The sequence below is a fragment of the Lupinus angustifolius genome, chromosome LG11, assembly GCF_001865875.1.
Source record: "Lupinus angustifolius cultivar Tanjil chromosome LG11, LupAngTanjil_v1.0, whole genome shotgun sequence".
Lineage (NCBI taxonomy): Eukaryota > Viridiplantae > Streptophyta > Magnoliopsida > Fabales > Fabaceae > Lupinus > Lupinus angustifolius.
The window spans coordinates 8139946-8165830 of NC_032019.1; the positions used below are offsets into that span (position 1 = coordinate 8139946).

At 32.7% G+C, this 25885-nt stretch overlaps 3 protein-coding genes across 3 annotated transcripts; 1 reads left to right on the top strand and 2 right to left on the bottom strand.

The window, feature by feature from the left end:
- LOC109359054 lies at nt 6961–11183 on the bottom strand. Its single transcript, XM_019603563.1, has 8 exons — nt 11093–11183; nt 10633–10972; nt 9801–9872; nt 8372–8439; nt 8038–8191; nt 7681–7764; nt 7486–7575; nt 6961–7277 (listed from the first exon to the last, which is right to left on the bottom strand). The coding sequence occupies exons 2-8, from the start codon at nt 10939–10941 to the stop codon at nt 7164–7166; spliced, it is 891 nt and encodes a 296-aa protein (XP_019459108.1). The 5' UTR covers nt 10942–10972; nt 11093–11183; the 3' UTR covers nt 6961–7163.
- Nucleotides 15601–24548, bottom strand: LOC109360758 (probable apyrase 6). The gene is made up of 8 exons (XM_019605850.1): nt 23697–24548; nt 22450–22562; nt 22094–22201; nt 21680–21734; nt 18300–18491; nt 18100–18197; nt 17657–17853; nt 15601–16423 (listed from the first exon to the last, which is right to left on the bottom strand). The coding sequence occupies exons 1-8, from the start codon at nt 24310–24312 to the stop codon at nt 16153–16155; spliced, it is 1650 nt and encodes a 549-aa protein (XP_019461395.1). The 5' UTR covers nt 24313–24548; the 3' UTR covers nt 15601–16152.
- LOC109360759 (probable apyrase 6) lies at nt 19028–20535 on the top strand. Its single transcript, XM_019605851.1, has 3 exons — nt 19028–19675; nt 19778–19875; nt 20122–20535. Exons 1-3 carry the CDS (start codon nt 19654–19656, stop codon nt 20365–20367), a joined length of 366 nt encoding a protein of 121 aa, XP_019461396.1. The 5' UTR covers nt 19028–19653; the 3' UTR covers nt 20368–20535.

A 25885-nucleotide genomic window follows, 5' to 3' on the forward strand; every position in this document is an offset into this window, starting at 1 on the left:
TAGAACTTTTAGTTTAATTGTGCTTGTTATCCTTTATCTAATATGGGCTGATCATGAGCTCCAATCCCAATGTTATGCTTTTCAGTTTTGACTGATGCTTTCTGAAATTTTTGGTGCCATAAATTCCTATGAAAAGGGTTAATACTTATAGTATTTACACTGTTCAAATTCTCATTAGTTATTCTTGTCTGCTACAGCTAAGGAACATTTATCAAGAATCTTATTGTTTGTCAGTTATGAAAAGGATGCCAACTTTCATTTTGCTGTACTCACTATTGCTACAATCGTACACACAAATGAAGTTGAGGTTTCACTTCCTTAAGTTTGCATCTCATATGTTAATAATACAGGCTGTATGACTTGAAAAATGATCTATGTTAGGGATGACTTTATGTTGGATGATGTGTTAGTAAGACAATATCTTTGTTATACTTGACTTTAATGTTAACAAAGTGTTAAGAAGATATAAGTATTCATTATCTATCTGATAATAACAATTGACAGGTTAACAACACCATATTTTTCATGCTTTAGACGCTATCATCCTCTTCATGAAGTATGAGTCATCTGATTTTGTTTGTTAATACTCAATATTACTGATATTCTTCTTTCTGTTTTCCTGAGTGAATCCTCCCTGATCCCTGATTGTTCACTGAACACATGCACGCCCAGCAGGAAATAGGAGATATTTAAAAGAGACGAGTAGAAAATTAGCAAATACAAATTTCTATTCAATATTGCTATACATGATGAGACAATGCGCATAGCTAGAATTTTGTTATGGATGTTTAATGTGCAACAACTCTAATTCATTTGTTAAGAGATAAGACTTGTCTGAATAGTGCGAAACTGAAGTGCCAAAGATAGATTTGAAATACTTGTGAAAGAAGACGGAATTACAAAAGAATTTCACTATAATCTTTCAGGAACTGTAATACTAGTGCAAATGTATCTTTTTTCTTTTCAACCCTGAAAGAAACAAAAACAGAATATTTTCCTTTTAGGAGCTGGCATCATCATCTCTATTGTTCTTTTACTATTCTCAGCTCACAAGAAATATGATGCTGGTTTATTGAATTGCTTTCTATAGAACTAGCTAGTAGCTTGACTATACATGTCTCTATGACAAAACTCTTAAACTTGAAAAGAAGGGGAAAACCAACTAACAACAATGCCGGTCTTTTGAGTTTTGAGAATGCAGGTACAATTCAGTATATTTCTAACCTGCTCTGCATTTTCAAGCACTCCAACTTTGTCACTCCCTTAGAAGCCCAACTTAGTCTTGCTTTTTTTACTAGTCATAGGAACTAATTGAATGTGTTAAGTTCTGTTGTGGATAGGATCTGATCCTCTTCGCACTCTTCTTTCACTTGACTGATTTGGATCAAAACCACTATTGACATTTGTTGATTTCTTCTCTGTGTTCAATAATTCCTTGCCTGAAGCTTTTTCAGTATGTTGATTCTGCAGCATTATCCTGTGGCCTTTTTGGCTCTGTCTGAGTACAATTTCTAAACTGCTCATGCCTAAGGCTCTCTCTTGTTGAACTGATAAGAACCCAACAAAGAAAAGAAGAATAATTATTCTAGAAGAGTGAAGCACCATTTTCTCTTCACTATGAAACAAGAAGAATAGAAGGTATGTTTTGTCTGTTTCAAGCCACTAGAGAACAAGCAGTTCTGTACTTGTAATATTTATATTCTCATGGTCCATTCTTGTATATATTGGCTTGTTATTTATGTCCTACTGGATTTGGAGGGGTCCTTAAAAGCTTAAAGCAGGTAGGGCCTACAGTAATTTTAAATTCTTCCTGAATCACAAGCATGAAATCTAAGCAAATTAAGGCTGTTATTGAAGAATCTAACAAGGATAAATAAAAGGGTTGGGACAATATCCGTGAGAGGCCAAGTATCTCTCTCTTTTTTCATTTCATTCCTTACATCTCTATCGTATGCTTGCTCTTTTTCTAATAAAAGAAGCCAAACTTGGTCCCTTGGGGTAGCACATATGCTGCTTCATGTGTCATTGTTTATAATTAGTTGAAAAAAATATAATTAAAATTTTAATAATTAAATATTTTTCTTATCAATCATAAGCAATGATATGCAGAATGGTGCATTTTTGGAACAAAAGATATCTACCGTCTCTTGGACTCTTGGCCAACCTGCCATGTCACAATATTGCCAGCAACTGTTTCCCTAAGTATAGGTTGGATACATGTATCAATATACTTTTATATATTGTCTTTGGTTGTGTAAATTATCTTTGATGACTACTACATCAGATTCACTTAAGGGAGTCTGGGAGGGTAGATTCACAAGGCTTTGACCTAATGAGGTTTAGGGAGGATAGACTCATGAGGTTTTGACCTAATGAGGTTTAGAAAGGGTAGACTAATGTAGTCTTATTCTTGCAAGTGAAAAAACTAATTCTAAAATTTGAACATATTGCTTCCAAGTTACTCGACAAAGGTTACTCTCAGGCTCCCCTCTGTAGAAATGTCACAAACTCACAATACATAAATAAATATTATCACTTTGTAATATTTATATATAATGTTTAAGAGTTGTACCTAATCCAATAATTTTTAAAAAAAATTCACATCCCTGTCTTCTAGCCTTGTCATGTCGTATGTATAGTGTTTCCAAGTTTGGATGTATTTAGATAGCAGCTTATATTATATTATTAATAAAAAGAACATAGCAGTTTATATATTTTCCTACAACAAGTTGCATTACATAGTTACAACTAACAATGTGTTAGTCTAGTAGTGTAAGGATTCACTAGATCCCTAGGATGACCAAAAAGTCAAGAGTTAGATCCATGAGAGCGATATTTATTGATAGTGGACAGTCACACACTCTGTTACTTAACTAAAAGGTGACCGTACCAAAAAAATAATACAGTTTTACTCCATATAAATACTTCTATGGGTTAATATGGTAAATTATCGTTCCTTTGTCATTAAGAAAGGGCAATATTAGAGATCACTAGCTTTAATTAGAATTGGAATGAGTGGGCACAGATTGGAACATGGTGCAAGAAGGGTCACATAAAGAATAGATGTGGGAATAGAACATCCCCTAAAAGAAACTAACTATTGCTTTATGCTCTTCTAAGCTTTAGAGAATTCTAAGCTCTCTACCCCAGGTAACAAAAATACCAATTTCTTGGACTCAATGGGACCTTCATGCTTTGTTTTACTTTTAGATTTTGGATGGGTTGGGAACTTCTAATACCCACTTCAAAATTGCATTGTCTCTCTCTCTCTTCCATGGATTCCTTTTTCTTAACGTAAAATATTACATGCAACTAGGAACTGTCAAAGCATAAGTCACTTTATAACAACATGGTGTCTTAAGATGAAGGATGACTGGTCATGGTCCAAGTGAAACAAACCAGTATTTGGATAATTTATGTCCTCTTTCCTGCGGATATGAGTTTGATATATTATTATTACATCATTCATATTTAATTATTATTGATACTTCAAAAAAGTAATTCAAATAAACGATAGATGATATATTGATTTTTGCTTTTTATTATGAATCTTTACACTGACTGACGTGCATAAATATTACAATATTTATTTTTTGCTTTTTATATTCTAGCTAAAGTGAGAATTAAAATGACTGGTTGCTTTCCAGTTTTCATTTTTGTCCATAAGGTTTGAAACTGCCTTTTAAGAGTTTGGTACCACATGCCTTAAAAGAACATGCTTTTTAACTACTTATTAACTTGTATTCATATGCCTAAGGCTTAATTTGTTGTGACATTCTAATTTTGGAGTTGATTATCATTAGATTTTGAACTTTTATAGCCATGGTATGATGTACAGACGTATGATTCCAAATCAGGAAATTTAAAATGCAGAGTGGGACCTTATGTATGTGGACGTGGTACGGTATGTACCATCTTCACTTGATATGTATGATGGTTAAATTTGGGATAGAGAACTGTGAGATACACTTATCAAATAATTTTGAAATTTTTTCTTTCTATTCATTCTCATACAAGACTCAATTGGCAAACAGAATTTGTCATCCTATTAATGTCAGACAAATTTGTCATTTACAAATATTTTACACAGAAATTATGTTATTTGTATAATCAAAGTTCTCTCCATTTCCCAATTTCTTAAATCTTTAATGTATACACCATCACAACAGGTTCCCAATAAAAACTAAAGGAACAACTTTAATTGTCTTGCTTATACATCTAACATTATTCTAAAATTAATTTCATCAAACTAATCATTTCCTCTTGCATGAAGGAGTATGCATGAGCTGATTAGTCAGCATTCTTGCAAGAAGGATATCGTGGATTCATGGCGATGAGGTCTTCACGCATTTGGGAAGTATGTGTTGAAGTTTGCATATCTCATTCAAGTTGATCCAAGTATTTTTCCTTTAGGTAACACTTCAATTAAATCTTGGATTGACTGTGTTCCATCAAAAGCGTGTTGTTTTATTTGGAAACTTCTTAGAAAAAGACTTCCTACGAGGGTTGAACTTTATAAAAGGAATGTTATCACTGGAACTGATAATCGGATGTGTGTTTTCTGCAATAACCATGAGGAGTCCATTAATCATATGTTCTTTTCTTGTGATTTTTCTTCTTCCGTGTGGAAAACTGTTTATTCTTGGCTCCAAGTGGATGTGCCGAATCCTACAACAATTGTGGAGTCTCTGAACATGCATGATGTCATTGATATCAAAATTAGAGGATCTAAATTGTGGAGAATGATTTGGTTCTATATTGTATGGTCTATCTAGGTTAAGAGGAATGATGTTATTTTCACCGATAAACCGGTTAGCTTATTACATTTAATGGATTTGATTTAAGTTCGATCTTGGTCTTGGTTTGAAGCAAAGATAGCTCCTTCTTCTTTTATTTTTGATAATTGGTGTATAACTCCATTAGAATGTATTACTTCTTCTTCTAAAAGGATCAAGTCATGATTTTTCTCTTGTATTGCGTTGTCCCCCTTGTGTTATTTAATACAACTTTGCTTATAAAAAAAATCATTTCTCTCTTTATTCAATGTCTATACTCTACCCTTCTATTTTGAGTGTAATATGTATGCGCTATTAGTGTAAATATTTATATACAGTTGATATATTATTTATCATTTATTTATATTATTTTTAAAAAAAATAATAATTAGAAATGAATTGTGAATTTGATTGAGAGTATATAAAAATTTTACAATAAATATATTTTTTTTCTCTTCCATTTTTCTCTCTATATCTATCATGTGAACTATGTGAGCCCTTTTTATTTACAACAAGCATTTCTCTTAATCTACACACATTATGGTGGAACCCACTTTCTGCTATTAAAATTTGTTCAGTTACATAGAGCAAAGGTGATTTTGTTTTACACATTATGGCTTTTCTAGATTCTCAAGACTGGTCTTAAAGCTGTGTGCTCTTTGTAGATTTGTTTTGAACCAAAGTGTGCCCCATAAGCCTCAGCATGACGGACTTGGTACAACGAGCACTTACTGAATAAGGCCATAAATAACCATAAAAGAGAGAAAAGGAAATATGGCAAAGCAACTTAAAGAAGATTAAAGCAAAAAAATACGATTTGCAACTGTTACATATAATATCCATATGTTTGAATACTTTGTTGCTTAAGTTATGTGCTTTATCCATATAGATTTGAAATCTTAAATGCATTGAGAAGTCTCAGATACTAAATTGCTAGTGGTTTATGTGCTTGAAATACTGCTTAATTGCACAATCAATTTGTTGGTATATAAATAAATGAAAGGAAACAGAAAAGGGTTAGTGAAGATTGTGGCAATTTTGAAGCTGAAGAATAAATTGCAAGTTTGGAACATATTTGAGGCACGTTAGATTGGAAGGACCAAAATTGTTGATATGACTGGTTGGCTGCTATAAATTCTTTACAAAAGAAAGGAAAAAGGTTTGAGCTACAAACAGAATGTTACCTAAACATATGCTAAAGTGAGATGATTCCTTGCTTTGCCTATGATTTAAAATTGGTCGCCATCTTGAACCATAATCATAACTAGAGTATGTTAGAATATATGCTTATCTGCTTTTTTGAATCAAATGAGGGAGAACAAAAAAACAAAACAAACTAATATAAGCCATTTTCCTGAAAAATCTAAGGTCCCTATTTGTGATTTCCTTCCCAAGTTGCTGGAACATCTACACATGACTTTAAATTATGGTTGAAGCTATACTAATAAGATTGTAGTTGTGTTGTATCGGTTATGGCTTGATGCGGCCAATTATGGTAAATGTAATATGGTGATGGTTGATGCAATAGAAATGTTATAGTTACATCATGTGATAAGATCCTTATTTTGAAACAATTATCTAAATATAAAAAACCTGATCCACTTTGTTGTCGTTGTAGATGACATATTCAGAAGGGGGAAATGTGCTCATAATTCAGGTTCTGTTTATCCCTTTCAAACCAAGCATTTCAGTAGAGGAGCTAAACTTATGTAAAGAAGTTTTTCATATTGTACTCTACGCTAATTTTAATTCATGTTTGACAAATGTTATCCAACTCTATAAAATTAGCAATGTGAAGCTTAGAAAAAGAGAGAAAAAATATATACAATAATCACTTATGAGTTTTATATATTATCACTGCATTATTCATCAATCATATTTAATTATAATTAACTTTTAAAAAAATAATCATAATCCAAATGAATAGTATATGAAGTAGTGACTGTATAAATCTCTATGTTAACAATGTATAGATATTATACTCTTAGAAAAATGATATCAGTGCATTTCATGAGTTCAAATATTGGAAACAATCTCCTCACTTAAAAATATAAGATGCATTTATCATCCTCATAATTCATTAAGATACATTTGCGAATTAAGTTTTGAAAGAAAATAGATGAAAAAGAAAAGCTTCAGAATCATATCAAAAATGTATTTCAAAAGCTCTAGAACCTTTTTGTCATTTTCAAATATAAATACTCTTGTTTTAATAAGAGGATGGATTGGACAACATTTATATATGGGACTGGAATCCTGAATTGTTTTACCATCACTAGTATGTACAAATATAGAGTTGTGAAAATAAAGAGTAATAACGCATGGTATTTCAGCAAGCCTTCTTTACATGGCGAACACGCCACAGGAATTCATACATTAACACAAAACCTAAGCTTGTTCCGGGTGCACTGTGGGTCCAGGTGGAATTCCAAATTGTAGACCCCTACGCTGCCCAGATTGCAGAACAAAAGCAACCTGTGTTGCTGCTAGAGCTGCAGCCTCCTGTTTTCACCATACGACGCAAAAGTTAGAAATTCGCCGAAAATGATGGGGGTAATCCATCTGCATTTCTCGCAGTTTCTCAGATTAATACAAACATTGCATGCAGAATAAAATGGAACATAGTTATTTCAAAACAAAACCAATGGGCTGACTTAGCAAAAACAGAACAAATATTAGACTATCAGTTAGAACTAAAACAATCACTGACTTGTCTTTGACGTCGACGTTGCAGGACACTGATTGCCCAAGCCATAATATAGCAAGGTAAAAGAAATCCAGCAGCTCGAAGCAAGAAAAGCTGAAGAAAATGGTGAGATAATTAGAAGAGTAACACAGGACTATTGAAATTAATACAGCAGTGGGCGTACAAATAATTTAACTGGACGAAACTCAAGTCACTTACAGAGAAAAAATTGGATGGGTCATCATCAGAAGTATCACCATCTGTGACAGAGAGTGCATGCCGCAAGATCAAAAGGGCCATTAACTGCACCAAATAAAATGAATTAGGCTTAAAATCGTGCCCAAGAGCTAACATAGTGATGCAGTCTATGTAAAGAGTGAATAAATGCATTGGTGCATCAAGAGAACAATAGCAAGTAGGATTGATTTCTTAATAATTTTGTGCCCCCCAAAGCTTTGAGAATTTTGTGCCTATATCCTATTGTCCACTAACATGCCCTCAATAAAATGACTGCCTGGTGTAAGTAAGAATGACTGAATGCTATATAGAAAAAAAGAATGCAAGGTTAAGCCTTACAATTAGAAAAGCTGAGCGGCAAAATGCAGCCCCGCTGGCATTAGAAGCAGCATACTCATCATATTCGGCATCCAAGAATTGACGTTCTGCCTCTGCTATTGCCAAGAGTCGAGGATCACGCAAGTCCAAAGGTGTGCCAGATATTGTCCAGCCTCTGCACGAATGGTCACAACTAATTAGTTAGACATTTTGAATTCCTTTAAAAATAAATCATTGCATTCTTAATAGATCCCTTACAAAGAGAAAACTTACACAAAAAACTAGCATAACATACTTAATGTTCATACAACACAAAAATAAATACTGTTTTAAAAAATAGAAAAGTTCAGCTTACCCTATATCAATGGTAGTTTCATCAGGATTAAGACGAGGTGGTGGGGCGGTATAACCAGATTGATAAGGCTGAGATGTACATGCACAAAAGAATAAGGAATTTCCATCAAAGGCTAGCACAAATTTAATATACCATGAGAGGATTTGAGTACAAACAGGTAAACCAGCTTTTGGTTTAATCCACAAGGTATAAAAAAACAGAAGTAACCTGAAGAGCTACTTCAAAATTTCGAAGTGCAATCTATCAGTACAAAATATCAAACTTCAAAATAATTATGTACATCTTTCCCCCAATTTTTCCCTTTTTAGACAAAACATGAGGTTTAAGGACATGTATGGTACAAATGCATCCTCATACAGGCATCTCAATGTCCAGAATATCTTGGATGCCTAAGAAACATGCAAGTGTTTGGTTCACGGGAAGCACACCCATGATCAATCCTTACATCCCCATTCCAAAACATATGAGAACCTCAAACTCACATCTAAAAGTCAGATTGCTATTTTATAGATTGTCATTTTTAGCTGGCATGCATGTATCCCAAACATTTACATGCATATTATTAAACCCATGCTGGCATCATACATCTTAGATACTGATGGACCCCCAATCCAAAGGGTATATCAGAGACGACGTAAGAAAGATCAGGGCAAATTAGGAAGAAGGGAAGAAATAGAAATTGAGGCACATGGTAGTAACTAACTTCACACGTGGCAGAAAGAGAAAGAAGGGAGCAGATTCAGAGGGTGTGTATTTGAGGAAGGAATTTGGAGGTTTGAAGAGGGAATCATTTGGTAGTTTGGGGGTGGCAATCTGTCACAAGGAGAGGAAATATTCCTATCGTTATTACCTTATCTTTTCTTCCAATACTATGTTATTTCCTATTCTGTTTACTGCACCATCAATAAAATACTCTGCACTGTTATTTTCTTCTCAACTTCTTGTACTATTTTTCTGTTGTTAAGAGATTCCTATCAGATACAATGACTTGGATCAACTTTGTGATGGAAGTCCAATCCTTACTGAAGAATGGTCATGTAAGTGCCTGGTTTATTGAATAAGGAAGGGGAAATAGAAGGGTAACCCTATTTTCTTCTGAATCCGAGCTATTAGCTTGGGCCAAGATTCACCTTGCACACGAATTCTTACTTGGGTTATCTCTTCCATCATTTCTTTATACTGTTAAGGAAAACTTCAAGTGCAAGTATTTTCTTGAGTTTTTAATCAAAGAAAGCAGATAGTCATTCACTCAATCACTTTACCTGCATGGACAGAACTATGAAATTTTACATGGGTTGCTACATAGAAGTTTAGAAGATAAGGTACATTTAACCCTTGTGGCAAGCCACTGCTTCCCACTGTCATATCATAACCATACAAGAACAGAAAAATAAAAGGGATATGAAGGTTCATGAACAAAGAAGCATACCTGATGACAGATCTCACAAGTAATGTCTCCTTTCTCATTGCACCAATGTTGGACACACTTTCTGTGAGCATACTGCGCAAAACCAAATAACAATAGTTCAAGAATTAGACCTAAAACAGAGATGAAAAAGTGAAAGCCAAAATCACAAAACCAATCTTCATCAACTCTTCCTTTTCCTTTTCATTTTCAGCTCTAATCCATAGCTGGTTGTGGATATTAAAGCATTTACCAGCTCAACAAACAGAATCAATTCATTGTAGACTCAAAAAAACAGTTTCTAACATGCACAGTCCCTTCTCATTTTTTTCAAATTTTCAACCAAATAAACAAAGGGATCAAATTCATAACCCAGGTGAGGTGAGTAAGAAAAAAATATATACCAAAGTTACACAAACACAACTTTGTCAAAGTAGCACCTAGAAAATTAAAAAAATTCATTTACTGTCATCACAAAAGTTAATACCTCTACCCAAGACAAAGCAAATATCAGTTCAGCAATCACCATCAAAGCATCAACACTGACTCTACGACATTAGATGGCAAAAAAAAAACATTTTCCCGAAAAAAGTCTCAGCCATTTCTTCTGAATTTCATATTTATACAAATTTTCCCAACCCGTGCCTTCTATCTTATTTTAATTTTGCATTGTGCAGCTTGAGATTAATCCATCATTTCAAAACAGACATCAATTCTATATCCCTAGAAACAATTATAATTATGACCTCAGGTAAAATAACAAAATAATAATAATTCTTTTCTAATAATAAAAATATTAACATAAGCAAAAAATAAATAATACAAAATCATAAAAGTCAAAGACATGAATTGGTACCTTGAGGCTCCCACTGCAGGCACAGGGGCTCTCCAAATTGGAGACTCCATCCTCCTCCTGACAAATGCGGCACTCCGCCATCTGGATCAGCGGCTCCTCCTCATCACCACCCTCTCCGTTCTCCGATTCGGCTTCGTCGTCATGGTTCACCGGCGGAGCCGATTCAGAGGTTCCGGCAACGGCACCCTCGGCCTGAGACTGCGGCGGAGAAGGTGGCGTGTCGGAAGGGAGCTGAGGAGGTTGCGCGACAGGGTCAACGGGGACAGGGCGGGCGAGACGGTCAACAGAGAGAACCAAATGATCACTCATTGCGAATTGGGAAGGAAATCAAATCAAAACCCTAATGAAACAAAATTGAAATAAGAAGAAATGAAGATGAAGAAGAAGAAGAAGAATTAAGTGAGAAAGCGAGATCGAGTGATGGATCAACGGATCCGAAAGTTTGTACAGAAAAACTTACCGAAGAATTAGAGAGAGAGAATTGCAATTGAGAAACACGTTGAGCGTTTTTTGATCGGTTCATTTCGTCACAATTTTATATTCAAATTTAATTATTTAATATTTATCCGTTTAAAAAATTAGTCAAAAAGTATACAGCAATTGGTATCATATATGTCATAATAATAAATATTTGAAAATTACATGTCATAATTATAAGTCGATAATGTTTTCTCCTGCTCATATCTCTACTATTTAAGAAATGTGAATGATGTATCTAGCAAGTAAAAATGTGACATGTGTACTATTTTGTTTATTTTTTAAAATATTTTTATAGAAAATGATGAAACATGACACATGTCATGATTTTACTGACTGGCAGAAGGAGATAACTTATCTCCTTATATAAGGAGATACTCCATTCCCTTAAGAAATATGGTGAGTATTCAACCAATTTTTAAGTTTGACTATTTTTATATTTTGTAATAATTAATAATTATTATATAAATAATAAAATTTATGTATATAATTATAAAATAATAGTAATAGAAAATATAATTATAAAATATTTAATTAAAAAATAAGTTTATAAATATGTAGTTGGGCAAGTATCAAGATATGGATTCTTGCACCATAATTTATTTTCGCATGTATCTATTATTACGGATATTTTTATAGGTACTCGTGAAAATAATATTTGTATCACTACTAATAAGAGCTAGATATATATTTATACTTATACTTTTATACTAACTAGTGTGTTGACATGCATTGTCGTGCCTGTTAACCCTTTTCTTATCGTTTGTAATGTATAGTTTGTATTTTATAAATTTAAATATAATTTTTTTGCGTTAAATTTACGGTTGAATTTATTCAATTGGTCTAATATTCAATTTTTAAATACACTTTTAAAATAAGAAGATAATAAAAATAAAATAAGAAAATAATATTATATGGTTTTTTGATAAAAATAAAAAGATATTGAGGGTAAAATAGGAAAACACAAATTACACTATGATGGGTGGTTATTTTGTGTTTTCCCTTATTAATAGTATAGATATATAGAGTCAAAATATACTATAACCACTACTATAAATTAATTTCTATTTCTCTTTTTTATTGCAGATATTTTTACTTATCATCATTTCTCACTTACATGGTAGTTTCAAAAAACTATCCCTGTGTGGGAATACAAACCGGTAAGATTATAATTTTGAGACAAAATATCATTCTTAATTCTAAATGTCAATTTTTTGATATGTTTTGCATCTCGCTAATATAAACATTTAATATATTAGTTTGGGATGTGAATATGATATTTTATATCTTTCATTTTCTTGAAGAAAATATATTGAAATTTAAATATTTAATGCCAAAAATAAAAATGCAGGCTAAGAGATATGAAGTGCATGTTGACTAATATATATAAACTTATTTCTAATAAACACTATATATATATATAATAATATTTTTGTTACTTCTGATTATCTGATTATAAATAATATACTTTGTTATTTTTATAGCATAATGAATTATAAATTTATAATGTATATATTTTAGTACTTACATAGTAAATATTTATATATATATATATATAAAAATTATTATAAAGTATATAAATATAGAATTAAGTTTGAAAACTTATTGAGTATTGGTAAATATTTGTTATCTCTATAAGCATCTAGAAATAGATATATGTATGAGCACCAACAAGAAATAAACAATAAACATAAAATAAAAAAATATTTTATTCATTAAATGCAAAGTAGAAAAGAGGGAAAAAATGCAACAATATATTGGTGACAACTTTTTCTACATTAATTATAATGAATATGAGAATCTAACATAATTAAGTAAATGAAAACAATAAAACATTGCTCACATCAAAAAGTAATTTATCTCTTTCAGTCACTAAAAACGTGATATATATCTCATTTTTTAGTTTTTAGAAATATTTTAATAGAAAAGAGTTAACTAGAATAATATAATAATTTTGGTCGATAAAGAAGATAATTTATCTTATGATGAGATAATTAATTCTCAAAATTGAATGTCCTTTAAGATAAAAGGAGTAATAGTAAAGACTATTTTTGGTATAATTAACTTATAAGCTAGTTGAAATCTTATAAATCAGTTTGAGCTTATAAGGTCTCTTTATAAGCTAGAAGTGGACATTAGAAACTGATAAGTTAACTAATTGGAAATAAATTTGCTTGATAAGATTAAATAATAAACTATTTCATAGGTGAAAAATTAAACACCCCTAACTTTTAAGTGGTTTGATATCTGAAGTAGCTTATTAATTATGGAAGTATGTGATCGTTTTGAAATTTGTCACAATAATTATTTTCTACTGTAATCTCTAATTTTCTTTTCTGTATTGATCCCATCATATATTAGTTGCAATGAGCTAAAGCATCCACCATGGGAGTGTGGCAATGTCAAGTTTTCATCCTTCTTCAATCAATTTGTTGAAGGATTATAAGTAATAGAGTGCAATAGAGTAAAGATTTATAGTAAATTAGTTCAATATTCATTATTTATTTGTATTATTTTTATTTAAAAATAATGTTTAGAAATAAATAATGAATAATGTATTAACTATATAAAAAAACTATTATATCGTCAATGCAAATATCTTTTTCTCTAAGTAATATTGATTGATGCAGTGACAAATCTCGATCTAAAATTAAGGAGAAATAACCATATTTAATTACAATTTATAATTAAGATTAATTAAGCTACCAAAATATATAAAGAAATATACATAATTATTTTTTAAAGTTTTAAAATAACATATAATTCTAAATAACTATAATTAATAATTAAATATATTAAAGAAAAATGTATATTCTTTTAAAAGTGTCGGTCTTCATTAAAGACTTCAGCTTACTAACAATTGAATTAAAATTAAAATTTCAAGCTATTTATTTTTTAATACAAATCGCTATGTTATCTACAAGAAATTTATATTTGATATTGCTATATAGTTTTGCGTGTTTGTCTTGTTGTTGAAAATGATTTTCATATAGTAGCTAAATGACAATAGTTAATAAAAGATGAGTAACTCGACCAAACAAATAATATGTTTTCACTTTTTCCATATCATCTAAGTTGCACTTAATTTAGAGATGATTGAGAAGTTTTTTTAAAATATAAATGACTAACAACGTCAATAATAAAACGTTGAAAATAATATTTCGAGTAAATATTCTCCTACTCACATTGAAATCCATAAAGTATAATGTTCGCACAAAAATACATATGTTATCATTATTTAATTATTTATAAAAATTATAGAATTTTAAGACTTTTGCTACAAAGTTTGATAAAGATAATTTGTGATACCATAATATATTTCATAAGTATAAAATTATTTTAAACTCAAACGAAATAATAGTATTATAAGCAATATCAATATATATAAAATAAAAGGTTAAAAAATTGAAAAATAATACCTACCAAGTTCAGCCTCTAATTGCATGTATTGGGAGTGGAATAAATATACTATAGGATTGAAAGGGTGGTTCTATCGGGTGATTATGGTGCATTATTAATGTAATAATGTTGATGCTTGAAGCAATGATTTGCAACACATTTTTTGTTGAAAACAATCATTTTCAACCAATCACACATTCTTGTCACATGGAGACATATGTACACCCCTTTAAAACATTTGTAAGATTCAAAGCATCCCATTGGTATAAGGCCAAGGATTTGCTTTATAAATGAAATCCCAAATTTTGTCATAGACTAACTAATATTTATTATGTTAATTAAAAAATTAATATTAATTATTTTTCTGTTTTTATTTTAATATCATTGGTTCAAGATATTGTTTATAATATTAAGACAATTGTTTACCAAAAACTAGGGAGGTAATAGAAAGTATATCAAATGAGCATTTGGAATGCTTCAAGCTAATTTTGCAATAATAAGTTGCCCTACTAGAACATGGCCTTATAATCATAATAATGCATAACATCATCGTTGAAGATGAAAGATTCACATATAATTATAATTATGATCGTGTGGGAAATGACACTACCAAACTATTAATTACAATCATCCTAATTTTCAAGAGTACCCACATAAAACATTTTATCTTCATGATAGGTATACCCATCATCATCTTCAACCAAAATTGTTTGAGCATATTTGGGAAAAAATTACACACAACGTTAGCTGAGAACAATGTGTCATTATTTATATTTATGCATTTATTTAATATACTTTATTTTAATGTTTTTTGTCATCTATTATTTATTTATTTTGCTTTTAATGTATTTTGAAGAATTATAAATCAGACTCGTGCCATTTCAATAAATTTAATTATCTTTAATATTTTATTTTAATTATATATTTGATAGATTTTAATGTGAAATATAAATGCAAGATAAGAAATAGTAAAATTGCATAATTGAAGTAAAGTTTGGGTCTAATTGCTTAAGCTGTTAAAATATAAACAATGCGCCATTAACAACCTTTTTCCACCGTTGGGATGCTGTTTATATACTAATAATCATTAGATTTTGAACACAAGTACAATAACTTTGAATTGAACATACGCCTAACACGTATTCATACAACCAATTGACTTTAATATTTATGAGTAAGTTCCAAATTCTTCAAGATCAGCTTCTGCAAAATTACCTTCTCAGGAGAAGGAATGTAGAAAGCTTTCTCTTTGCATGTGCCGATTGACTAACATCAGTTCTGTAACTTTTATGCTGACTTTGGTACAAAGATCACAACCATAACAAGGTATTTCTGTTGAATGATGCAGCATCCAATCTCCCCCTAAACTCCTTCCTCTACTGTTGTTTTCTATAACCAGTGAAGTGAGTGCCATAACACTCAGTTCCTGGATTACACTGCACACAAAACTACTCTATACTAGTTCCTCCACTAGAGGTAACTCCACATGCTGCATCCAAATCCAATGATGAACAATCTCAGCCCCACTACAATGGCCTTCAGAATATGACATGGCCAACAAGTGACAATGGATAAGTATTTTCATCATAATCACAACAGTTCCTCCATATCTGCAAACCAAGAACATCTGATCTACTGCAACTATTATCTAACAACTCGTGTAACTATGTATCGTCCTTTTTCTAGATCATAGATTGTCTTCAACTGTGGTTTCCTCCACTTAGATATAGACCAAGCTGTGAACAGCAATATTATAAGAATACCAATAAGTCTGACAAGAGTAGGTGATTCATCACTGAAAATGGTAGCCATCCAGCCATGGTTCTGTACATCTGCATCGGCTGCGGTTTGAAGAATAAAAGCTCCCAAAGCCCAATCAAGCGGAACATTTCCAACTTGATTAGCAACATTGACCCTGGCCAACAATTCAAGTCAATAGGAAACAACCAATAATAATACACAAATGCATTGTCATGAAGGAACCTAAAACGCTAAAACCATAATGTGGTCCCAACCAAGGTAGTCAAAATCATGATCTTGCTTGAGATCGTCCGATCTTACAATCTTCGACCCCCAGCCCGTGCTCGATCTCAGTTATGGGCACGCCTCCATGAGATCATGTGGGATCGTCGTATTGGAGCACAGTATCAATTGAATCAACAACCCCCTCAATCCCATATTCGGCCATTTTTGCTGCATGCCTCGAGTTAATTAAAACCCTGAACCACTTGTGCCGCTCTTCTCAACCTCTTTCCCTCTCCTTATCCCTCGATCCAGCAAACCTGCATGTAATAATTCGCAATACGCGCAGAGGAAGCAGGAAGATAGGGACAGGAAGCAAAGAACGATTGAACCTTCTTGTGTTGGTAGTGAGATCCAGCAGCCATGGCATGTTCCCAATGGCAGAGGAAGAGGAAAAGCTAGTAAAACCTAATAGCTTTAACAAAACTACAGTTTATGGTGTAGGTAAGGATTGGGCTGACTTCCAAAGGAAAAAAAATAAGGATTGGGCTTTTACACTAACTTAATTATATACTTTAAAATATTTGTTTTTAGTAATTTATCCAATTTAGCTAGGATATCAAAAAATAAGGATTGGGATTTTTTACTAGCTTAGTCTTATTCTTATAAATATTGCTTTATTTGATAATTTAGCCTATTATATATATGTGTGTGAATTTCTATGCATATATTAATAGGTAAGATCTTACGAGTTGTGTTATGATCATATATTTACGATCTTTGACTCCCCTCCCAATATTAAGTAAAATCTCAAATTTAACTACCTTGGCCCCAACCAAGAATGCACAATAGAAGCACAAGCAGATAAACATGATCCCAGAACAGATAGGTACCAACTGAATCCAGGAAACTAGTGGCACATGGATCAAATCCAAAAAATAGTCATCAAAGACGAAGCAACAATTCCTCTTCAATCTAAATATAAGATCTAATGATGATCGATTCATGTGTTAAACTTGGAGCCAGGATTGTCTTTGATCCCACTAACACCATAATGAATACCATATGGTCCATATCCATACAGACATCATAAAACTTATGTTTCATGTGAGAGTGGGATCAGCTATTTAATACCTATTATAAGTCTATATGTTCCAAATATTTATAAACAAAAAAGGAGAAATACCTCTCATCATCCAATGCAATTCCAAGACCGTCATGAAGCAGAGCAACAATGTATGCTGAAGAGAAGCAATACTGAAGCAACTCTTCCTCATCATGGGAGTGGTATTTTTCCTTCAGCCTTAACCAATCCTCTCCACAGAATTCTTGCCCAGCACTCATCAACTTAGACAGATAAGCCCTTGGCTCTAATCCAAAAAACTAGCAAAGCATCGAAGAAACAAGAATAAGTGTGAGAAGGATGCACCAAACTATCAATTATCAAACTAGCAAATTTAGAGCTGGGAATGTTGTGAGTCAAGTATTCAAGAAATAATAGGATTTCCAGTACATTACTAACAATCTAACATCGCCAATGCATCCATTTTAGACAGTAAAAAAGTGTGCAATTATGCTAGACAACATTAAAAGAAGCATAACATATTAACTATCAAGCATAAAAAGAACCTTTGATGTGTAAAAGAAATTTTCAGTCGCCAAAATTTTCCCTTGAAGCTTAGGTACGAAAGTTGATCCTATGTCACAACGCTGATAGGAACATTTTTCTGCGTATGTCAAAATGAAAACTTCAATATGAAACCAAAGAGTGAAGAAAGTATCTCTTTCAAGGGAACCTAGCAATACAAACCCATCAAAGTAAAATTCACCTTTTCCTTTTTGTAGTAGCATCAATGCTGCAGACCTGCACTCGGAAAAGTTTCCCCTTGTTTGAATAGTGGACTTAAATTGCCTTTTATCGCTCAGTGAGCCGTGAGAAAACTTCCATGACTCAACACTATGAGAGTACCCTGTAGGAGTACAAGGATCTATATGCAACCCCGCCTGAAGAGATTGAGAAGCTGCACTGAGGAGAATAAAGAATCAACGCCAAACTCTTTTACAATCAAAAGAGATTATGCAATTTTGCTGCATGCCTATAATGATGGCGGATAGCAAAGATTTTAATGATGTTAAGCAAGAAAAGGACATGGGATGCCAAATCACAAATCCTAGTGATGGATTTAATAAATACAAATGGCACAACAAAAGGAGTGCATGAATAGCTATCAAATATCTCAAAACTTGTTTACCGAAAGCATGTGCACAAAATTAATGTCAGAACTTTTTTATTATGTTCATATAAAGGAGAGAGGAAGCCGTTATGAACCTATTAGACTAAGTGTGACACCATTGCATGAAAAAGAGTTCCACATGAGCAAATAAGAAAAACTATGTCTGCATGTAAAGAAAATGGTGTAAATAGTTTAAAGGTCAAACCAGTAATATTTAGTACAGAATCTGTTACTAAAAGATGTTAATAGCACGTATTATATACATACATATATATATATATATATATATATATATATATATATGTATATAATACGTGCTATTAACATCTTTTAGTAACAGATTCTGTACTAAATATTACTGGTTTGACCTTTAAACTATTTACACCATTTTCTTTACATGCAGACATAGTTTTTCTTATTTGCTCATGTGGAACTCTTTTTCATGCAATGGTGTCACACTTAGTCTAATAGGTTCATAACGGCTTCCTCTCTCCTTTATATGAACATAATAAAAAAGTTCTGACATTAATTTTGTGCACATGCTTTCGGTAAACAAGTTTTGAGATATTTGATAGCTATTCATGCACTCCTTTTGTTGTGCCATTTGTATTTATTAAATCCATCACTAGGATTTGTGATTTGGCATCCCATGTCCTTTTCTTGCTTAACATCATTAAAATCTTTGCTATCCGCCATCATTATAGGCATGCAGCAAAATTGCATAATCTCTTTTGATTGTAAAAGAGTTTGGCGTTGATTCTTTATTCTCCTCAGTGCAGCTTCTCAATCTCTTCAGGCGGGGTTGCATATAGATCCTTGTACTCCTACAGGGTACTCTCATAATGTTGAGTCATGGAAGTTTTCTCACGGCTCACTGAGCGATAAAAGGCAATTTAAGTCCACTATTCAAACAAGGGGAAACTTTTCCGAGTGCAGGTCTGCAGCATTGATGCTACTACAAAAAGGAAAAGGTGAATTTTACTTTGATGGGTTTGTATTGCTAGGTTCCCTTGAAAGAGATACTTTCTTCACTCTTTGGTTTCATATTGAAGTTTTCATTTTGACATACGCAGAAAAATGTTCCTATCAGCGTTGTGACATAGGATCAACTTTCGTACCTAAGCTTCAAGGGAAAATTTTGGCGACTGAAAATTTCTTTTACACATCAAAGGTTCTTTTTATGCTTGATAGTTAATATGTTATGCTTCTTTTAATGTTGTCTAGCATAATTGCACACTTTTTTACTGTCTAAAATGGATGCATTGGCGATGTTAGATTGTTAGTAATGTACTGGAAATCCTATTATTTCTTGAATACTTGACTCACAACATTCCCAGCTCTAAATTTGCTAGTTTGATAATTGATAGTTTGGTGCATCCTTCTCACACTTATTCTTGTTTCTTCGATGCTTTGCTAGTTTTTTGGATTAGAGCCAAGGGCTTATCTGTCTAAGTTGATGAGTGCTGGGCAAGAATTCTGTGGAGAGGATTGGTTAAGGCTGAAGGAAAAATACCACTCCCATGATGAGGAAGAGTTGCTTCAGTATTGCTTCTCTTCAGCATACATTGTTGCTCTGCTTCATGACGGTCTTGGAATTGCATTGGATGATGAGAGGTATTTCTCCTTTTTTGTTTATAAATATTTGGAACATATAGACTTATAATAGGTATTAAATAGCTGATCCCACTCTCACATGAAACATAAGTTTTATGATGTCTGTATGGATATGGACCATATGGTATTCATTATGGTGTTAGTGGGATCAAAGACAATCCTGGCTCCAAGTTTAACACATGAATCGATCATCATTAGATCTTATATTTAGATTGAAGAGGAATTGTTGCTTCGTCTTTGATGACTATTTTTTGGATTTGATCCATGTGCCACTAGTTTCCTGGATTCAGTTGGTACCTATCTGTTCTGGGATCATGTTTATCTGCTTGTGCTTCTATTGTGCATTCTTGGTTGGGGCCAAGGTAGTTAAATTTGAGATTTTACTTAATATTGGGAGGGGAGTCAAAGATCGTAAATATATGATCATAACACAACTCGTAAGATCTTACCTATTAATATATGCATAGAAATTCACACACATATATATAATAGGCTAAATTATCAAATAAAGCAATATTTATAAGAATAAGACTAAGCTAGTAAAAAATCCCAATCCTTATTTTTTGATATCCTAGCTAAATTGGATAAATTACTAAAAACAAATATTTTAAAGTATATAATTAAGTTAGTGTAAAAGCCCAATCCTTATTTTTTTTCCTTTGGAAGTCAGCCCAATCCTTACCTACACCATAAACTGTAGTTTTGTTAAAGCTATTAGGTTTTACTAGCTTTTCCTCTTCCTCTGCCATTGGGAACATGCCATGGCTGCTGGATCTCACTACCAACACAAGAAGGTTCAATCGTTCTTTGCTTCCTGTCCCTATCTTCCTGCTTCCTCTGCGCGTATTGCGAATTATTACATGCAGGTTTGCTGGATCGAGGGATAAGGAGAGGGAAAGAGGTTGAGAAGAGCGGCACAAGTGGTTCAGGGTTTTAATTAACTCGAGGCATGCAGCAAAAATGGCCGAATATGGGATTGAGGGGGTTGTTGATTCAATTGATACTGTGCTCCAATACGACGATCCCACATGATCTCATGGAGGCGTGCCCATAACTGAGATCGAGCACGGGCTGGGGGTCGAAGATTGTAAGATCGGACGATCTCAAGCAAGATCATGATTTTGACTACCTTGGTTGGGACCACATTATGGTTTTAGCGTTTTAGGTTCCTTCATGACAATGCATTTGTGTATTATTATTGTACTTTTAGCATAAATCTCTAAGAATCATTTAATGCTTTGAAACATCAAAAATCACAGCCATAAATTTGAAGTATAATGTAACATGGTGGTTAAGTTAAAAATCACTCTAATTAACTCAAGACATAGAATTTAGTCCAATGATGAAGCACAAATGATTACCCAAATTATACTCTCCTGATATAAGTGCTTTTCTCCATGAGTCATGAGCAACATTCTGCAAAACAAATAACAATGAAGATGTCTCAAACACCACGGAATAAAAATAAGTCTGAATACATGATCAGCCATATGGCTTACTTGAGAATCACAAGAAATCAAAAGAGATCAAACATTTGGTTCTGAATCAGAATCATTGAACTTCTAACATGGACAGAAAAATGAAGCAGCAAAAAATTAGTGATAAATGTACCAGCTAAAAAAAGTAACAGCATAAAAAAATTATGAATCATAGGAAAGTTTTCTTTTTTAGAGAAACACCAATGTGGCATGTGAGTGGTGATATAGCATACAGAATATCAGCATATACACACATGCCAATGAGCCTCAAGAACACAACAGAGAAATAAGGATCACCAGGCCAAAATGAAGAAGGCTGTGGCTGTAAAGGTTGTAAGTGGTGTCCCCAAATTTAACCTCACGCGAGAATCCATACAACATTGGTTCTCTTGATACAAAGGTCACCTGTAATAAGAGGAAAGCAGAAATTCAATATTTTAAGCTTCCCAACAATTTGAACCTAAGTAGAAAGGTGGGCTTCTTTCTACAAAAATATTGGCTTTATGGCTCACTAAGCAAAGGTAATTTATAATTTTATACAACAAAAACGACCAAGCCATTTCCCACTAGGTAGTAAATCATGTGTAATTATATAATTTGGATCAGACAACATTGTATTTAGGAAAAAGCAATCAGAAATAATGAAGTTGTACCTGAGCAGAAGCCCCACCAAGTTCAATAATCCCAGTTGTATTCAACGGATCACCTCCAAGAGTACCAAGTGCATAATTAGCAACAACCCAAGCATACATTCCTTCATCAGAACCTGCACAACCACAATATAGCAGCAGGAGAAGTAAATAAGCCAATAATCAAAGATATAACAACAATGGTGCTTCACAGAGTCGCTACCAAATTATTACAAAGTAAACAAGGGGAAATAGAAAACCAAAAAAAGAAGCATGACAATTACATTAAAATCCTGGCAACAGAAACTGATTGCTTATACCTTATCAAACCCAAACTCATGGACACTAGCAAAATAGTTATTCATCCAATAAAGCTCTCGTTCCTATATTTGAAATTTGATGTTTTGTAAGTTTCTCCATAAGAAAAATTGGTAATGTCAGCTTCATATGTGCACATTCAGTCATATAATCATAAATTACCCCATTCATTGTTGTAATTCTATGTAACTTCAAAAGTTAATACAGTTGAAATTTGATCAACATATTCAGAATCAGAATATTACAGTTTAATTTTGATCCAAATGTATATAGAGTTGTACCATTCCTGTTATTCATACCACTAGATTTGACACCCAGTTGACACCTATCTATCTCACATCCACCTATCACTAATTTATTACAGTACAACATATTGTATAGTTTAGTACCTATCACTGGATGTGACAATTTCTGGCATATAATTGTATTGTCATGCCATATTTTTAGATGGGGAGTCTCAGCACAACAGTAAGGTTATTTGCCTTGTGACATAGAGGTTGTGAGAGGAGGACAATTACATGGTTCCCTCATTTTGCATATGTGCCGCTTACTGGAATTAGCATGCCACATATTGGATTCCTTATGAACAAAGCCTTGTAATAATAATGTAAAAAGATATAAAAAGTAAGGAACCACATGGAACCGTACCACAAATCATAAACCATATAACTATGGGTGTGAGCCTTGTGCCTAGACCAGAAGTTATTGTCAAGTCATATTTTTACAATCACTTACGTACTTCACACCAATTTTTTACATTTAAAACAACAACAACAAATATTTCTATTTTGACATTTCACTCATTCTTGGGATCTAACTAGCTTACACTAATATACTACTAATATACTAACGTCTTCTTGGTAAATAGTTTCATATATTTAAAACAACACAATAAATTCTATATCCATTAAACTTCTACCAAATAATACTAATCTTAAAAAACAAGAGGAAACCTGTGATGACAGAAGCCCAATCATCCCTAAACATAAACCCAGACTCACGCAGCACCTTCCTACACGATTCCAGAATCTCCCCCTGCACTTCCACATCCACCATTCTTAACCCAGCCGTAGCCATAAGCCGAATCTCCGTCACCCCCCAACTCTCCCTCGGCACTCGCCCCTTCCCAAACTCCACCAGCTCCGCCAGCGACCGCCCTGCCGAATCCGGATCCTCCGCGAACGACGAAAGTCCCGGACTCACCCTCATCGACGCCAGCCCATCGTTCCCGAAATCAAAGCTATCGACACCGCGGAACTTGAACACGTGGATCCGTGAACCAGTGCTACCACCGTCGATTATGATTTGATACCGTTGATGATTTCTATAACTGTTGTTATTATTGTTTGATTTGGATGATGAGAAGAAAGTGTATGAGAGGAATAAGAGGAGGATGAAGAAGAGAGAGATGCAAATGGTGCAGTGGAATCGGAATGTGTTAGGGGAGGGTTTGGGGTTGCGAGCGAAGAGGTTAGGGCGTGGGTTAGAGGAACGGGTTTGGAGCTTCAACATCGGGTCCACTTTGTTACGATTTGAACCAACCCGAGTTCGAGCATTCGATCGTCGCATCAAAGTTTTAGGGGTTAGAGAATAAGGGAATCGTGTTGATGGATTATGGTAGTGGAGAATTTTGCCGGCGGGGACCGGAATTTCGATCGGAGTTGGGTCGGAGACGGTGAGGGCAATTATGGAAAATGAATGGAATTGGATTTGGCCCTCTCTCTGTTCTCTCTCTGATGTGAGAAGCAAAGAGAGAGAGTGGAAATGGAGAAAGGGATAGAGAATTCAACTTAGGACTGGTGTTTTGGGAGCATATGTGCTACACTGCTACTATCCAAAAAGTCTATCAATACCCAATAATATTTAACTTAATATAAAATGTTAATTTATATTTTATAATTTTTTAATTAAATAATATATTTTAATTACTCTGGATATTATTGGAGATTAGCAATCTTCATTCCACTCTAGTGTTTTGGGTGCATATATGCCCATTGGATCTGCCATTACATTGTGATTAATCAGATAATAATTAATAATTAAACTTTAATTTAAATATTTTTTTTAATCAATCATAATATAATATACATATATTAATGTGCTACATAGCTTATTGGGTACCTCACCTTCATGCATATCATTTGTTTTTCTTTTTCTCTTTTGTAATTAAACATCATTTGTTACCTACAATATTTTGTCTACTCATATCATCATTTAGAAGCAATTTTATTTGAGTAAAGAACTTTCAGACTATAATATAGTTAATCCTTAAAGTGAATATTTTTTCACTTGAATTAAAATTTGTGTTTAAGATGAAATAAACATATATCATATACAAAAACCATATGTTGGTACATAATTTTTTTAATTTATATCAAGAATGGACAAATTATATTCATGTACAAGAAAAAAGACAAGTTATATTTATATCTTACTAAAATTTCATCAGAACACATTCTGAACTTATGACTGAGATTATTTTTATTGTTGAGTTTTGAAATTATTATGTAAATTATTTATGTAGTATTATTTGAATTCCATATCATTAAATGTTTAAGACTGTATACATGGTTTAAGAATTCATTAGAAGATATGAAACTTTGATATGATTTTACTAAAATAAACATATTTAATACACATTTAAAACTAAACTAAAAGGAAATTGATAGATATGGAGTAAAAAATGCATTCAGTAAATGTATGTTGAATTTCGACATTATCAAAAGTTTGAAATAACAAGAAAAAGAAAATATCAAAATATCCAAAAGATATAGAATAAAAGTAGTATATTAAGATGTTGTTTCAAATTCTATAAATAGAAATAAGTGAAATCAATAGGATACATGCCACTAAAGATGTGTTCTTCTAAATTCTAATCCTTCCGCTTCAGATGAGAATGTGAAAGTTGCAGTCTGAGCTAAAGCATACTCCATGAATTGTTTAAAATTTGGAAGCTCATGTAGAATTAAGTATAAGAAAACATTTGAATTGAGAGTCATTATTTATATATTATATTTCTGTATCTCGATGGACATGACAATATAGATAATAATTTTAATTTTATTTATAACATTTCTCTATATTTTTTATCATCCTTGAAAACATCGGAAAATTAAGTGATTCAAACTGATCTCACTTTATA

What these genes read in the sequence shown, in the direction of transcription:
- LOC109359054 (XM_019603563.1), bottom strand. Translation starts at nt 10,941, where the DNA reads ATGAGTGATCATTTGGTTCTCTCTGTTGACCGTCTCGCCCGCCCTGTC. An exon ending in ACCCATCCAATTTTTTCTCT is followed by an intron (nt 7,576 to 7,680) that starts GTAAGTGACTTG and finishes CATTTTCTTCAG; the next exon opens with CTTTTCTTGCTTCGAGCTGC. An exon ending in AACGTCGACGTCAAAGACAA is followed by an intron (nt 7,278 to 7,485) that starts GTCAGTGATTGT and finishes TGGTGAAAACAG; the next exon opens with GAGGCTGCAGCTCTAGCAGC.
- LOC109360759 (XM_019605851.1), top strand. Translation starts at nt 19,654, where the DNA reads ATGCTACTACAAAAAGGAAAAG. An exon ending in GCTACTACAAAAAGGAAAAG is followed by an intron (nt 19,676 to 19,777) that starts GTGAATTTTACT and finishes TGACATACGCAG; the next exon opens with AAAAATGTTCCTATCAGCGT. An exon ending in ATTTCTTTTACACATCAAAG is followed by an intron (nt 19,876 to 20,121) that starts GTTCTTTTTATG and finishes ATGCTTTGCTAG; the next exon opens with TTTTTTGGATTAGAGCCAAG.
- LOC109360758 (XM_019605850.1), bottom strand. Translation starts at nt 24,312, where the DNA reads ATGCGACGATCGAATGCTCGAACTCGGGTTGGTTCAAATCGTAACAAA. An exon ending in GCCTTCTTCATTTTGGCCTG is followed by an intron (nt 21,735 to 22,093) that starts GTGATCCTTATT and finishes TTTGTTTTGCAG; the next exon opens with AATGTTGCTCATGACTCATG. An exon ending in ATCAGGAGAGTATAATTTGG is followed by an intron (nt 18,492 to 21,679) that starts GTAATCATTTGT and finishes TCCTCAGTGCAG; the next exon opens with CTTCTCAATCTCTTCAGGCG.